Source organism: Pagrus pagrus, assembly GCF_965226575.1.
Source record: "Pagrus pagrus genome assembly, chromosome: 11".
In the NCBI taxonomy this organism is placed as follows: Eukaryota; Metazoa; Chordata; class Actinopteri; order Spariformes; family Sparidae; genus Pagrus; species Pagrus pagrus.
Window position 1 is genome coordinate 8,707,368 of NC_140195.1, and position 17,903 is coordinate 8,725,270.

At 39.2% G+C, this 17,903-nt stretch overlaps 1 protein-coding gene across 6 annotated transcripts in view; it reads right to left on the reverse strand.

Annotated features, from left to right (window-relative positions):
• Positions 1–17,788, reverse strand: part of hmga1a (high mobility group AT-hook 1a) — a gene marked incomplete at its 5' end in the record, with an annotated part of 280,130 nt that extends 262,342 nt beyond the window's left edge. For 5 of the 6 annotated variants that reach the window (XR_014623564.1, XR_014623565.1, XR_014623566.1 and 2 more), the window contains one exon: positions 17,632–17,788. Coding sequence is in view for 1 of the 6 variants with exons in the window: in XM_084366790.1 (XP_084222916.1) it covers positions 17,632–17,788 (157 nt within the window). The remainder of the gene's footprint in view (positions 1–17,631) is intronic. The other variant, XM_084366793.1, reaches the window with a different exon arrangement.
• Positions 17,789–17,903: the final 115 nt, after the last annotated feature.

Here is a 17,903-nt window from a genome sequence, read left to right on the forward strand (position 1 = left end):
AGGGTTTCACAGTCGAGCAGCAGCTAATCGCAGACTGTGAAACTGACTGACTGACTGACTGACTGAAGTCTCTCGACTCCTCAGCATTTATTCTTTACATTACTGCGTTCTGACAGGCAGCGCTGTCTTGTCCACCCCCAAGGAGAGAATATTTGCTTTCACACTGAAAATGGAGAAATGAAAACTTTTTCACGCGTTGATTCTTCTGTGTTAAATTTACCATTAACCCTGTGTTTTGCAGAATAAAGATTATAAAGGTGTTACACCAGAGCAAAGTCAAGTATTTATAAATCACACAAATAGAAACACAAGTCCACAGCCATGCTAGCAGCTCTGTGATGCTGCACATTGTGGTCCTTGGAGCTAAATGCTAACATCAGCATGCTAACAATGACTATCCTTGTTCAGTAGTTTAGAGTGTTAGCACGCTACTTTCCCCCCCTACCTGCTCACCTGCTCCTAGTTTCCCCCATTGGTCTGGCAGTATATGTAATTTCCTTTGCCTTGTCTGATTACCAGCCATGACAGCATCGCCTGGTTATGTTTTCACCTTGTGAGTCTGTGTGTGTGTCATCATGGCAAAATGTGTTCCTAAACACATCTATTGTAGCGAGAACTACCGCAGTGTTGCGATGCTATCATGCTGATGCTGATCTGCCCACAGATAAACATAAAAAACACGTCTATGTCGATTTAACAGCAGGACGCCTGTGATGTTAAAAGAACTCTAGGCACCGTTTTTATTCTCAGTCTTAACATCAAAAGCAGCTTTATGGTTTCTCAGGTATAAACATATTTTCAGTGGTGATATAATTACTTAGAATTATGTTGCAATTTCCTCCATCTGCTTAAAACCTGCCAAGCAGAATCCTGTGGCAGGTGGGATTTATTTATGGCTGAACCAGTGCTGCTTCTCTTCTCATCAAAAGTGACCCTCTTAATGAGTGAGAAATAAAAAGTGCATCAAAATACATACAATCAAGTCATATTCTGTCTGTATGAGATAGTTTCAAGGCTATGCAATGAGGCTGTATTCTACCACTATAATTGTCTTGCATTCACTTTAAGGAGTGAAAACTCTCAATGTTACTAACAGATAAGGGTGACAAGGAATATGATTGAAAAGCTAGCAAGCGATTATCCTAATACTTGGAATCACAGGTTTTATAGCGGAGGTATAGCTCAATGTAAGTCATAAAATGCCTGAAAAACATAAAGAAACACATAGACTGACAAATTAGTCCTACATACTGTACAGTCTATTCAATTATTTTGAGGTGGGACTTGAACGGGGCTCTCTTGTCCTGAGCTTCTTTGTTTACACCACACTTATTGCTGCACTGCCTTGGCTCATTTTTTGGCGTCAAGAACACATTCAGTGGCTAAAATACATGTAGAAGCTGTCTTATTGCCCATTTTATTAAATGATGGCGCATGTGTGTGATAGTGTGTCCTCTCTTGCAAAAAGGAAAACAGATTAACTACACATTGGAGGTCACTTTCTCCTGTAGTCACTGACATTTCCAGGTAGTATCAGCACACAAAGCTTAGTTTAATTCAAATAAAGTAGTTATTAATGACAAACTTTGTCTTCACATACCACAAATGTATCTAATCATGTCAGATTCAGTTGTGCTGTTTGTTGCCATTGGTTTTGGGAGAGAATCAACTAAGCCTACACCATGGTTTAATAAATAAAAATTAAATATATTCCAACCCTCAGTAAGATCAAAGGAGCAGGGGCTAACAGTCCAGAAAATGTGAGTCATACCTATGTAATGTCATTTGGATGCACTATATTATTTTGTGCCATCTGTGGGTAGAAAAATTAGCAGATCTTTCCATTCCACAATGCAGTTTCTCCAGGTACGGCTGCTGAACACAGGAACAAAATGTTGTGTTCAAACATTTCCTTGCTCTATGATTCGGAAGTGCAAGTTACCTGATTTTATTTGTATCTTCTTAGTATCATCCAAAGAAGAAACCATTGAAGCAAAGACCCCTCTTGACAACAAAATGTATGCATCAATGAAAGGCACTGGACCAGCAGCTGGATTTGCTTTCTTCTGACAAACACAGTCGGGGTTTGAAATAAGTTGAGTTAAAGTTCACTGCACATGTTTATGCGTAGGATCAGACATGTTAGGTGACATCAAAAGAGCTCAGTCAACTAATGAATCAATTTTGTCTGGAAACAACAGGATTAGCGTTGTGGATGATGACATCTCCAATCACAATTTCTCTGAAGGCTTTTAATTGCATTTTCAAACAGATGAGCAAACTCTTATAAAAATACAGAGTTGTGTCCTGGTACTCATGAGAATATGAGAATATATAACCTAAAATACAGGATTGTATTGTTCCTTGATGAATAAGGTTGAAAGATATGCATGTGTAATATAAGGGAAACAGCATTTACCACACTGCTATGTATAGTGAGCTGCTGCTGTTACAATGAATCAACCTTGAGTTGTTCACACTTCTCTTGTGGTTTTCTGCTTTCTTAACAGTCCATAATGGAATTCCTTCAAAAAAACGTGCATTTCCAATTGCATGGTTCCACACCTCAGAATCACTGCCAACATCTCCGAGTTGTTAAATTAATCAAACAGGCCTTGTGCTCTGCTTATTGACCAAAACTCCCACCAGTTGGACAATCAATTGACCATTCAGAGCTTCCTAGGAGGGATAAAGAATGGGGAGGTCACCTTTCTACAAGGGGTCTAACGATCCATCGATCTGGGTCGGTATAGAGATTCAATCGTCAGGGATCCAATATCATGGATGCAAAGTGTAAATATTGATTGAAAAATACACATTTGTTCTTTAAATTTGCGTCACCTTGTCCATCCAAGAGCACTTTTTACCTAAGAACAGTGAGAGTGACATGCAGGTAATGGCAAGCAGCCAAGGTAAAGACTATGAAGATATTAACTCCCCTCTCAGAAGCAAATCAGGAGTATGGAAATATTTTGGATGTTGGAGAAAAGACGACTCAACAAACAAGGCATGTCACTCAGCAGTCCACTAACTTGTTGCTCTCACTACGGAAATATTATCTGCTCTGTTTTAAAAGATATTACGCTGAAATAAACATGAGTAAGAAAAAATTTAAATAATAAATGTAATTTGTTATGCTGTGAGTAGAGGAATTGTCAGCTCGCCACTAGGCTAATTTATGCGATTTAATACGTCATAGGCTTAAATTAATAATGGAGACTAGCAAAAAACAACTGTTTTGTATTTTTGACAGTTATATTCAAATGAATTGTATACTTTTGTTGAATGTTCTTGTTGTTAAGCCATGTATTATGGGTTAGTGGAGTCAAATTAGAGTGAACTTCACTGCACTTATTTTTGCAATTATCGATGTGTTTTGTTTTGTTTTTTTCTTTTCTTAATGGCAAAAAGCAGAAAAGACAGGGGTGACCGCTTCGTCTGTACCTGATCATGTTGAATGGGCATATGATTTTGTTTTTTATCGATTGAAAGCCCCTTAATTGATTCAAATTGAATTTGTATCAAGGCACACTTTGTGATGTTAGTGATATAATATTGTATCATTGTCCAAATAATTAACTTAATATCATATTGTGATCAACTTGCAGTTTACACCCCTTCTTTCTACATAGCTATGTAGAAAACAAATTTGCTTCAGATGGATACCTGAATATGTTTTATTTTTTGGATCAATGTTTTGTGTTTTGAAAAGAAATGTTAAACTTTTGTATATTTCACTACTTTTATTATTTTTTATGGATTACTGACTTACATAAACCTAATTACAAAAACATAATCCCTTTAGGGATATGAAGCATTTTAAGATACACCAAGAAACAACATCCCAATAAGCAAATATACCAATCCAGGCACTGTCAGACCATTTCTATTGCAAATTTCAAATGGTTAAAAAATGCCTAAATCCCAAAACTTTATCTTGTCAAAATTAATTTTACTTTTGACATGGAACAACTAAATGTTTCTCAAGAGTGGTGGAAGATTGTGATGCTCACATAATTTGTATTAACAACATGTATTTGCACTTGTTCTGAGACCTTATTGCAGCTTTAAAGCATTTCCTTCATGCAGTTGTCATGGAGAGAAGGTGAGGAAAAAAATCACAGACTATCATCTTTATTGATGTCTCATTCGATATTTTTCGGTGCCGATCTACTAGAAGATTGAGCCAAAGCGGTTTCACTAATTGTTGAGGAAACCACAGGGGACTCATCAGGTGAGTAAAGTAAATTAAAGCTCGCCCTGAGACAATAATAGTTAAAGGAAGGACGCTACTGTCTTAGATTACTGATCAATAATCTGAGACAATAATCACCAATGTCCAATCAATTTAAATCAGTTACCAAGATGGAAAACACCTTTGCATCGTACTGTAACAAACACCATTTTGTCAGGATTATGTTGCCCATGCCAATACGAACAAAATACATTAAATTTGACAGCACACATGCATCTGGTTAGATCTGCATGTAACCTAAGCAACTGATTCTTCTGAAAACTAGGTCTGCATTTGAACCAATCACACCAAGAAGAGAGATAAACGGGCTGCAGAGGAAGCATCCACTTTATGTGTCAGGGAGGCCACAAAACACATTCCCCTGGTGCTCTCACTGACGGACAGCAGCATGTAATTTCTGTCGATTTTATTTTGAAGGATGTATTCAGCTGACTCACAGATGAGTGCATTTGTCTGATGGTCAGTAAAGAACAATCAAAATACATTTAACCTCCACTCCAAACATTCAGTGCACCATCTATTAAATGAAGTCACTTTTGAACTTCACGATGAGTCACTGAGTCGCAGTTACTATCATATTCAACGCTGTCACAATCCACTCACAAACTCATTCACAGGTCTTTTAAAGAAAACTCCTGCTTTCTGGGTGTGGTTGTTTTAAAGCCAAACACTACACGTACTGTGCTACCCTCTGACAATAGAGCAAGTATTTGTGATGAGGATTTTTTGTATCATCCATCCGAGAGATGAACTACATCTGTTTTGAAACAACGTCTCTCCAAGGTAAACTCTCCTTCCAAACAAATTATTAAAAAGGATCTCTGAAAAAGAAAATAAACCCAACACCTCTGATGCTGTCAGTTTATTGTCTTCATGCAATGCACACAGGATAATTGTTTGGAAGCGCAGCTGCAGTCTAGCGGTAAGCTAGCTGTGTTGTTCTTTGAAGTTTTTCTTATTTTTTTCTTCAGATGCATGTAGGCACAGCTGGCTGAATCGCAGATCCTGCAAGTATTACCAGGATGCTCATGTGCATGTAAACATACTAGATGTGTAATAAAGATTTATTGATTGTATATCTCATATGCACACTTTCTCCCTCAGAAGTCATTAACATCATGACGTCCTCCTTTCTTCCCGTCATAATAACTACAACCTCTAGAGGGCTTTGTCAATTTAATCGACTGATGCTCTGGCTCTTGAGAAGAGAGCCTCTAACCTCTCACACCAAATATGTAGAAGTAACATTAACAATAAAAGTTGCACTTTGTTAAGCCCTCAAAGGTGACTCTTTCAAAAACTCCGGTGTTTGTTGTCTTGAAAGTTTGATATTAGGTGTGAAAGACTTCCAGGAAAACTTTCCGTTATTAGACTCTCCTCTTGTCAAGATATTGAAGATCACAGTTCAACCACTCAACTTATCCAGTCTCATTTACTTCCACACTCCTCTGCCTGTCTGCACCGTTATAAAGGCATCTCGATCAGTGTGGGTCAAAAACAAAAAACCCCTGTGGGAACAGAGTAATCACAGCCAGGGAATGTTTGGTGCACGTTGTCAGTGTTATCTTTATGCAGTAACAGATAGATATATAAACCAGGCACATACTGTAAATCAACTGCTCTGCTCTGTGTGCAGGTAGCACCTGTGTGTTCCATTAAGGTCCAGTTTGAACCAATTATCCATTTTTATCTACTTATGTATATATTTATTCTTCTCCAGCTTGAAATGCTTCTTTCAAACAGGTCTTAGAGTTCAGAGATATCCAGACACAACACAAACTCGTGGGTACTTTTCTATAATTTGTGATCAGCAGAGCATGCCAAAGAAGGTGTCTAATGGGGCTAAGACCTGGGCACCCATCCACTTCATAAATTGCTTTACAACAAGAGGTAATCTGGAGGAGTCACCTCTGATGATTACTACTGTCTTGTGAAATGCAAACCACTTGAAGACGATGATGGCCACTATAAAATATCGCTCTTTATGTCCACAACTGCATTCAATTCAGTCAAATGTACAGTATTGGTAACTATAATCGGTTTGTCAAAAGCGCGTTCAAAAGCCACTTAGCATGTACACGAGAAATTAGACAGATCTCCAAATTGAATGACAAAATTAGACAAGCATGAGCGTTTTCTAATATGAAACCAGGATGACATTTCCATTTTAAAAAATACAATTTTTTTTGAGCCTGCATCAACCTAATTAGTGTTACAGTTGTGTAGAGATGGTTCCAGCAGAGCAGAGAGGCAGCAGTAGCGAAAGTAAAGTCAATGAGGTGAAGGTAATTCTAAGTTTAGTCACTAATAACAAATAAAATAAAACCTTTGCAGGTAAAAAGCCAATACTTCTGTAGACCTGTTCAACAATCTTAAACACGACGACATGTCAAAAGCGGTATTTTAATCTGCAGTCTTTCATCCACTGCTGCTATGTTTTACTCAAGCACGGCACGCTAGCTCAGCTATAGTGAATTGTTAAGAAACAAGCTACCGGCATGCTTAAACAAAAGCTGCCTGTGTGCACTCTAATTGTTGAGCTTAGTCTGCGACATACCAGAATTTTCTGTGCTGCTCTAATAACAATATATTTAAAACATACAATTCTGTTCCTGTTCTGAATTTATTGTTTTTTTAATGAAAAAGAACTGATAAGAGTATCGATAACGAACAAAACTGATAAGGTCCATCATTAAGAGTAGTAGTATTAATAAAATCCTAATGATAACCATCACTACAGCTGACCGTTGGTAGGAGACAGTCAACAAAACATGTGTGTCTGACATGTCATTCAAACATTCATCCACTTCACTTAAACCTCCACAGAGTTTGTGGCTCTATGATAAAAGGTACTTCTTTCTTTGCTCCTGATCGACAAGAGTCAAAAAATGCTGTGCTGTTCGAGGGCAGTCGTTTTGGGGCATTTGCATTTCAAAGCCAATGATAACCTCACTGCGTGAAGAGATTTAAATGTAGTGAAGACATGGGACTCTGATAAGCCATCCTGCGTTTGTTGTCCCAGACAGGGTACACTGTTGACTTTAAAGTAGCTAGATTTTTATACGTGTAAACATTTGTCTGCAGGGAGAGACATTTGTGATCCTGCACACTGCTTCAACACTTAACTGTACCCTTAAAAAGCTTTACCCACTCTTAACAATCAGCACTGTTGAACCGTTCATTTATAAATTCAACACGAACAAAAACAAAGTTCATACCGTTTGGTGCTCATGCATACCCATTATACCCACAGATCAAATGGTGCTCTCTGGCTACATTTATACAGCATATGTGATGCATAAGGTATACATTCGTATGATGACTTCCCTACAGTATTTCTGGGGTTGATGCAGGAGCAGCGTGGGTTCTGTGGGCTCAATCGAGCACAATTTCTACAAACTCGCAGGCTATGATGAAAAAACGGAAGTGAGGAGTTGTGAAAGCCCTCAGGGTGGTTGTGAATTAAGTGACATTTTTCTTCCTTTTCCCTTCCTTTTTTTCTTGCCTTTTGTAGTTGCATGATAAATGTGAGCAAATGTGTTATCTTGAACTACGATGTGTTATCATGCAAGGTAAAAAATGAAAGGAAAAAAGCTACAGGTGGAGGAAAAACACTGATTTTCAGATGAAAACTTTGATTCTGAATCACAAATGCCAAGAACCTATGTTTGTACGCTGTCACACTCCACGGAATTATAAACGCAGGACTTGTTGTTTTTTGCTCCATTTTTCACAAGTTGAGGTAAGTCTTATTTTTCTAAAATTTTAGAGCACAAAATTGTTAGATTCTGTGTAAAAGAGCAGTTTTCCTTAATCAAGATAATCCATCCACCTGGCAGGTGTAGCATGATTATTTCACAGGTGTGCCTTGGGTTTTTTTTTGTTGCACTGACTGTATGTGACTAAGAACAAATGTGTCGCATAGCATCTACAGCACATGCAATCAACTCTACCACTGCAGCACTCACTGACTAATGAATATTAATCAAGAAGTCTATCAACAACCGGAGACACACAGTGATAATGTTTGGTTAGGGGGCAGCAAAAAATCTACAGCTGGCAGTGAACATCTTACTTGTAATATGTCAAATGTTTTAAATGTGATTCTCACTAATAGACCAACATTATCCAGTTTACCCTGCAGAAATTAACTTCTAAATCAGACTGTATTTACCTGCTCTACCTGGTGAGCCCCATGTAGAAATAAAAAACCTGAAATGATCATCATGTCATTTTAAAGGATCTACCCATGCCTATAGATAGTATGTCATCTGACTGGTTCCACCTCTGTGAGTGAGATACAAAGCAAAGATTTCCCAATTTCATAGTTAAGCTACTTGTCATACATATTCCTTTAATGCACGTAATATGACACCATCAGTCAGCCAGCCACTGGGTGTGAAGATTACAATTACCTTTTCGCACAATTCACACCAGTGATTCATCAGGGTGGGATGACGAATGAGAGTGGAACTCAACAGTCAATGTAATTCTTGTGTATGATTTTGCCACACAACATTTGAAATGGGCAAAGTTCCTCAAATGAATTTCCGGATGACACTTTTTTGAAGATGAATGACTGTGGAGGCGCCATGAATCTCAGTCTGCCTCGCTGATCGTGCGTAAGGTCTGGTGCCTTTACTATATGTCACACAGACAACGAGTAATAATGCAAATATATAGTGCAAACTATGGATCATTAATTTAACCTAATACGTCCATAGATCATGTGCAGATTACTTCAATTACTATTAAGTATATAATGTCGTCCATTGCTGGTGAGACACCAGATTTTGTACAAAGTCATTTCTTATTCAAAAGCTGCCAGATGTTTGAAGTCGGGATATGATCAGTGGTTTGTGTGATAATGATATAACCTTCAACTTCCCGAATTTGAAACCTTGAAACCAGAAAAATAATGAGAATGGAATTTTTTACTCATAATCATTTTCTCCAGCAAGGTACAGGGTGACACATTAAATGTAATTACAGCTTCTTTCCTGGCAGGCTGGAAGTTTCCCATCGCAGCCCAACATAAAATACATTTTGTGAAGCTAATGGAGGCCCTGTTGTTTAATAAAATGAAAGCTTAAAAAGGTATTTTTTACGAGGAGGTTTCTTTCATCATCATTGAGGAGCAGAGGCCCATTATTATCACAGGATTATTTGTTGCCGTCATTCCCCAGCATTGCCTACTTAAGGCAGGAGCTGTAAAGAAGAGCTATGGTCCCTAACGGGGGAGATATACAGCAAGCAGGGCCTCACATGACAAATGAGGAGCTTGGCCCACGCTTATTTATGGCTACTTAAAGCTGTCAGTTGGAGATGATAAAGGGTGACCGCTTGATTACAAAGTGTTAGATCGGTCTAGTCCTTGTGACCCGCGACAGGAACAGATGAGCAGGGGAAAGGTGGTGATAGTGCCTGTGAAACTGTTTTTTTCATGACAGGTTTTCTGGTTTGGGGATTTTGCCAAGTGAGAAAAAAGATGAGTGAAGAGGATGTGGATGTCAGGGTTGTCGTGAGAGGTAAGCCTGTGTCAGCTTTATTTATTTTTTTCTTTCAATCTGACCTACATTTGTCATGATTGACATCAGGGGAGGTGCTGAACTGAGTGCCGTACTTCTAAAGTCAGTGTCAAGCTAAATGATTCGACGATTAAAATCAAATGAAAAAACACATCGCAAGATGAAAGGGAAGCCGGCAGAATACAATAAGGAGAGTGACGGCAGCTCTCGTGGGTGATAGGCGAAGAAATTGATTCGAAAAAATCAATTTGCAATCCCCCTCATTACTATATTGTGACCTTTACTTGGACATTTCAAATTTGGTCTCTGAAGCATTTGATTGGTGGGGATGGAGCAGTGCAGTTCACTCCAATTATTTTCCTTTTATTTTTTTATTTTTTTTATTAAAGTCAATCAATTCATTCATTCAACAGTGAATCAAATGAGTTAAATGCACAATTATTATGCTTTGTCGCATGTTATTACATACAGAAGATTCACTTTGACTGACCAGTTAAAAAAATTTTTTTTTTTAATGCAAAAATTAAGGCTATGCATATTGCTGCAACTACAGCTGCAACATGGCTCCTCTAATAGCAGGGCTGTTAGGAGTTCAACTTACGGCCTCAGAATTTCAGTTGGCTTATCTGCCATCTTCTGTATTAAGTGGGTCTTCTGCTGCAATGCAGTTAAGCGGTAGTTCAAAGACTGATAGGCACTCTCAGCCCTTTTTTTTTTTTTTTTTTTTTTCTTCTTTTTAAATTGCTGCTGCTGTGCCATCTTGTTAAGTGGATGGTTAAGTACCATGGTCTTACTGAAGCGTGTTCTGTTGGTTGATGGACCGGGATTTGCTGAGAGATAGGGAGCAGCCACAGACACCAGATATTACCCACAACAATTTCACCAGTTTGATCACAACTCAAACTGCCATACAAGCCCTTACCCACAGCCATTAAAAAAAAAAAAGATTCAACTCTACTGTTTCTTTTTTTTTCTTGTTGTTGTGGGAAAATCATCCCAATCTTTGAGCAGGGGAGCACAATATTTCCTGAGAGATGAAACAAGAATCCTACATTTTGCCTTTGCCTTTTCCTTTGTTATTGTATTTCATCCTATTACTTCATCAGCTATTTAAATGGTTGAACCTAATCATTTAAAGTTCATAGCCTCTATTCTTGATGAGATTGTGATGAATAGATAATGCTCCTTAATAGTTCTAATTAACTTGAAAACACCCTCTAGCACAAAAGGCTTGTCTTGCGGCGATATACCTGATGAGGGGAAAATTGGCTGTTGCATTTGTCTAGTTAAAAAACTTTCACGTGCTTGACCTTCTCTCGAGATGACTGACGAGATGAACACAACAAGACTGACGTGCATGTGAGTGAGTGCGGTTAAGCCACAAATACAGATTGCCCTTGGACAACATACTGTAGATATCAGTGACTATTCATCTGAGTGGATTATCGTAATATCCTGCTCCTCTGGCTGGTATCAGCCGGCTCATGTTCATGTGTACACTGCTTGTGCCACTGGAATCAGCTCACTTGGCAGTCAGCACTCAAATTTGCAGACTTCATGGTGTATTCACATGTAATCGTCCAACAGTAGTATTGCTGGTATTTTCCTCTTAAAACACATAAAACATCGACTGTGTATTTTCTTCCCTCGCAGCCTATGTAATGTACTGTATATAGAGCAACTCTTTATTACTCTGCACGAGCATTCAGATTGAATTAAATGACGGTAAAAATCTGGTTTGGTCTTTGTTAAAACTCCCATGACACAAGATGCGTACACAGAAAAGGGAATAAATATCAGTTTAGATTTGCATTATGCTAATTATGTTTGCCACTGCGGGTCAATGCTGGTGGTCATAAATGCAGTGCAGATGTTATATACAACACCAGTGACAGAAGGCAGATGGAGCTCTAAAGTTAACACGAGGGGGCAAGCACCTCTACACGGCTATAGCTGGTGACTGCTGGGAATAGGGGAGAGAAAGCTGATTGGAGTTCGGTACCACGTTTTGTGCCTGCTCTCGCAGTAAGACTGATATGAAAGTGACAGGGTCTTGGTCAGTTGTCTTGGGGTCTAATTACACTGTTATATGTGACACAGACATACTTTCAAATGACAAATGCTCCCCAATGGAAAGAATGAAAGATCTTCTAGAAGGTATAAGCATGAAGGAAAAAGCATTTTCCCATTTGCTGCTTGTTTACAAGAGTTTGGTTAGCTGTTGATTCGCGGTGACCTTAATGCCGGTCGTCACATGCCAAAAAACGCCACTATCACAGTGTGTGGCTACTTGTCATTGATTTATTACTGCTAAGCCAAATCATGTCAGAGTCGACAGACAAGATGAAATGCCCAACAGGAGTTAACTCCCAGTGTGCCAGTGTCACCAGTCTGTAGGAAATGTTGATCCACAGGTCCTGCAAATGGGGAACTACCACCAACCTGTTCACCCACGTTCGCCCCCGCCTTCCGGCAGATTTTGCCACGGCAGAGAAAGTGAGTTGCAGTTGGCGTGCTCTCCCTGAAATGGGAAAATTTTTATCAGGTCTTAGTTGTGTTGTTAAAGCTAATCGATCATGGCGTTGGACATGTTTTTTCCCTCCTGATGAAATGTTAGACAGCGTCAAAGAAGCGAGAGAGAGCCAGGGATTCAGATCAACTCGCACTCAAAAAAGCAAAGACATGGTTAGTGCATCACACTACATCAGTGTTAAGTTACCAGCTTGTGACTGTCTCACACATAAACTCTCTGTGCCCTGCTCCCTGCAAGTGAAATTGTATTTAAGGTAGATGTTGTGGGTTTTGGCTCTTTGTTTATCAGTTAATCAGATTGCTTTTTTATGATTCATTGAGTATAATTGTTCTTTTTGTACAATTTAGTACAGTTTTGGTCAACACACTCTCTCTCCACACTTAACTCATATTACAAGTATTTGACAAAAAAGTTAAAACATAATAAAGCTGAAGATGAATTTGATGGGAATTTATGGTTTTTTTTTCAAAATGTCTATATGTCCATCTATAATTTCTTTCATTCATTGATAACTGGTTTAGCATGTACAGGAGGAATAATTTGAGAAATGCTCAGATTAAATGAGCAGCCAGAAGCGCGCAAACTAGATAATTGTGTTTTTATTAACAAACCTTCATCTATCATCTAATTATGTTATGACAGCTGGATTCTAACAGAAGTTCGTGCTGATAAAATCAGCTAATAATAATCTAGAATGGTGAATACAGATTGTTATGTGCGTGGTAATGCTGCACGTCAGAGTTGGTTTGAAGATTTCTCCACTTGCTAGATGCAGTTGGGTCACAATCAAAGAATGACAGTCTCACATTTCTCCCGAGAGCCTTTTTCATTTATCTCACTGAGATAGCCTCGCCATAGCATCATATAGTGCCTTTCTCATATCCAGCAAAATGAAAAAGCCATTCAGCGGATGGAAATAGCCTGAAATTCAATAAAGAAAATTACTGAATTAAATCTGTATTGAATATAATGTAATTATATGTGATCTTCCTTATTACAACCCTGTTTTTTGCAGCGGTCCTATTGAGCTCATATTTAGTTTCCACTGGTAAAGTAAAATGCACTGAACCCTCTCGAGAAAGAAGATAGATTTTTTTTACCACAGCACGCTGATAAAAACACCTTCTGCCACAGAAATATGGAAGTGTCCTACTTTGCTTGATAACTGCACAATAAAAAGTGTCAGATAGAGAGGGTTCTCCTGTTGTATGAATGTTGTAAAAAAGTAACAGAGGGGGCTCATCTGCATGTTGCACTACAGGTTTAAATCTCACCATGACGGCAAATGGAGGAAATCTACTGCCATCTTGTGGGACTGAAAGGGGAAGAAGCCCCAACCTGGTTTTCAGTGAACAAAGGAGTCTAATCATCTACAGTGTGAGTCTAATGATTAACGCTATGGGGTACAATCTATCCCAGAAACCAAAGAGAACCTGCTGATATAGCTGTTTTGGTCTAATCTAACTCAGGCATATGAGTAACAGACAGAACCTTGCTCGGTATGGGAACAAACCTTATTTTTAAACAGCCAAAACACTTTTTGATCCTCATACTGCACAGTGCTCTCGATTGGTTTGTTCTGTCTGAATTAAGGCATATTCTGTTCGAGTCATGTTATATTTACAGTCCTCACGACACACATCGTGCAAGGCAGCAGGTGAACCAGATTTTATATCAAGTTATTTTTTGCTGCGTGTTCCACTTGTAGAATGTAATTTGTGCAGAGGCAGCTGCAAAGATTAATAAAATATTGTGACAATCCAGACAGGACTATGCAATGAGACTACAAGCTCAATATTGTATCTGTTGTTGAAAACCGTGCCATGTTTATGTCAATCCTCGGCTCTTTGATATCATCGCGGTATGGTGTTGATCCCAGCTGGATGAGGAGCAAGGCCACCTCTTAGGCACACCCTAAAAAAAAATGCTAATATGTTTGCAAAGGGAAATTGCATTGAATGCCATTCAGTCTAAGTACAAGCTCTCAGGTATGTTACAGCTTTGTTGCGATTGGTCAGCTCTTGGGTACATGATTCACATATGGCTGTACCGGAGGGGGGGGGGAAAGCATGCGAACAACAATCAGAGTCTGAGCGTTCAAAGCGCACAGATTATTTGTCAGTGAGGAGAATTAATCAAGCTTGGAGCCTTTGGAGCTGTGAGTAATGAGGATGGAGTTGGGCCACCAGGAAGATGTGATGAGGATTTAGAATGCACGGCAGGGAAGAGCCCTCTCTCAGAGAGACGGAGGCCTTTTTTTTCCTCTCTCCTCCTTTTTGCCAATTGACTTTTGAGTCATATCAGTTTCCTGATTGATTTATCTCATACAGAACATCTTTCAAGTTTAATGAGCCAACTTTAATGCGTTGAAAACAGTACATGACACGACTAAAATCAGGGGTAGAAAACACAATTCTATTTTGTTTTGCTAATTTGTGTCCTGTGTTTATATTCAGCCATTTATCTAAGGTTAAATAAAACATTTTGTATGAACCAATGTAAATGATCCGACAGTAATTAGCAGTTTATTCTTAGAAGCAGTGTGACCGTTTAAAGCAGCATTGCGGGCGGCAGAGGTAAACTGCAAAAGGCTGATTGACAAGTTGTCAATGAAGTAAGAGCATATGTTTAATGCTGTGTGTGGTCGGGACTAACAATAAGAGCATCTTGGACGGAATAAGTGTGCAGTAGGGGTGTAGCAGTACGTGTATTAGCCCCGAACTGTCATGGTACGGACGTCACAGTTTGGTGCATGCAGTCATACCAAGAATACGCCATGTAACACAATGGAAAGAGCATATGTCAATGGGCAAGAGTATAACTGTTCTGATCCACACTCTGATCCAGTAAGTGGAACAAAAGCAGAAGAAAAAGAAGACACAAGACGAGGAAGAAGACACTGTAACTGACTAAACACTATGCCGAATGTCCAAATCAGACACTAGAGCCAGAAGACCTTTGAAAATTTGAGAGTGAGTGCTGGGTCAGAGGAGGACGGTGTGTCAGTACTGTTCGTGTAGTTGTTTGTGACTGGAAACACATCGTAATGCAAACGCATGTTCGATGGACCCAGATGAGTCACTCGCCTGAGCGAGGCAACAAAAACAGGAGTTCAACAATTTATATCCATTATCTAAATTTGAAATAATCGGACAGAGACAGGATTGAAATAAACACTTTTCTATAACAGTACGTCATAAATACAGACTAGGATTACATTTTTGAGTGTCATGACTGATGCATTATTCCTCAAATATGAGTGTTTACCAAGCCAGTATCCCATTTCCAACTGCATAAGCCTTTCAAATCACAGCAACATTTGTTTAGCCTTTTCAGTTATGGACACCAGATCACCTCTGATTGTAAGTAATCTCATCAAAAATAGCTTTTCATTACTGCACAAAGATGCCTGGGCTGCTCTGGTCTGAAGCCCAGAATTGAAGGAACCAGAATATATTGTACGCGTTTGACCCGTCGCCTTTCCTAGAAACCGCCTAGAAATGGCAATATACCATTCATATGGCCATTCCTATGTTGGGGAGATGGCAGTACAATAAATGTGAATGTCACAATCACAGCACCTTCATTGCTTTCTGCCGCACATTCTGCCACACGTTCACCGTGATTTATAGGCACGAGTGGTCGATCAGCGCTCCATTTGAGAGGCAACTGATGTATCATAGCAATTATAGACCTTTGAGTAGACATGCTCTGTAGCAATGATGAAAAGGTTGACAGTATATAGAGTATAAAGCATAATGTAGTGTGAGGCAGCTGTGATACGATCTGATTATTGAAACAGTGGCTCCAGATTAGATACAAGCAACCACTTTCTTATTTAAAATAGTTAAAATCCCACTGATTCTGTTCATTATTATCCAGTTTTGAAGGCATGAGCTTTCTTAAAAATTAAATTGAACAGTGAGAAAGCAAATATCAATGCATCAGAGCCCGTCAGACCACTAAGAGGCCAAGAAATTGCAGTAAAGAATAAAAAAATCGCCTTAAACTTATTTTACCAAAAGCTTTACTCATTGGATTACACTGATGTGAATGCGAATGATTTTCTATCTTAAGAAGAGATATCTAAGCTCCTCTCAGAAATATCAGCTATCAGCTATTGGAGAAGGCCTTTACTCTTAAAGAGCTTCGTAATGCTCTACCTATTACGAAAATGAGAACATCCTCCGTCTGGCTGGAATTCCAGCAGAAATGCACATTGGTTTCTGGCTGCCGTTAGATTACTTACTAATAGATATTCTGCAAAAATCTATTAAGGAAGCCTTATTTTCACCCAATTCCAAAATGTGATTAAAAATAGCCTGTCAAATATTTCAGCTAGAGGCATGTAAGTCTTATTGAATATTAGCATAAAGGTAATGGCCAAAGTTCTGGCAGCTTGCCTGGATCTTTTTATATCACTCCTTATCCATAAAGTCCAAACTGTTAAATCCATGCATGCTACAGACGATATGAGAAATCTCCTTCACATTCGTTACGCCCTCAGTTCATCAGTGATTAAAAGTTTAGTTTGTCTCGACAGTAACAAGAGGAACTTATAAAAGGTTGTATAAAGGTCTTTCTCCTTTATGATTTATGTTATCCACTCCATATATCCATCGATGCTGACACCTTACTATGTCCATACCCTGGTATGTTGGGATGCTGTGTGAAACATCAATAAAAACCAAATGCAATCATTTGCAGATAAAACGTGTTACCGACAAACTGTTCCCCAGCCGATGTGGTAATTTCCTTTATATAATCATGTTTCACAAAGTGGCAGACTTGCCCATCCTTGCTTGAAACGGGCCGAGCCTTTGGAGGATGCCACTTTTATATCCCATCATGATGCTATTACCTGTTGTCAAACTTTTTTATTGGTAAAAGGTCCAAAAAATATATTTATATTTCAATTTTCAGTAGAGTTTATGATAAAAACGATAAGCAAGTTATCAAATTCTGTTTTATTCATCTCATACACATTTTATCATGACGGATTATCATGACCACACGGGCCCTGGACACAAACTCGCAACGGGCCCCTGCCTACACACACAAACAGTGCACTCGCAAAGGCAACACAAAATTACCGTCATTTTAGGTCTGTTTTGTTCGGCACCTGCCATGTACAGGACAACATACATATTATGGGAGAGACAGCAAGCTCACATAGCCAGCCCTTGCAGTATTATGGAGTAAAACACACCTTAATTAAAATATAACCACCTAAAACAAATCGTGAAAGTAACAAAGGCAACATGAATGAAGAAGCCACAGCTACGACCACACAAAACCACAGTGAAACTACTCACCTAAACCACCGGCTTTTTCCTGGCCTTCTTCGAGGAAAAGTCCCTGATAAGGTCGCCAAAGTCCAACTCTCGGACCAGTTCGGCCTCTGCCACAGCGCAGGCTCAGTAACAGTTTCACACCAGGAGTCTTCATCATCATCCCGCTGCTGTACGGCATTTCTCAGGTTCGTTCCCGGCAGCCACCATCTCATCCTCCGCTGGCGATGTGAGAGGACTTAGCTCAGGCTGACCTGGCTCGGCCGCCCGGCTGCTGCCCGCCATGGTACTGCTAG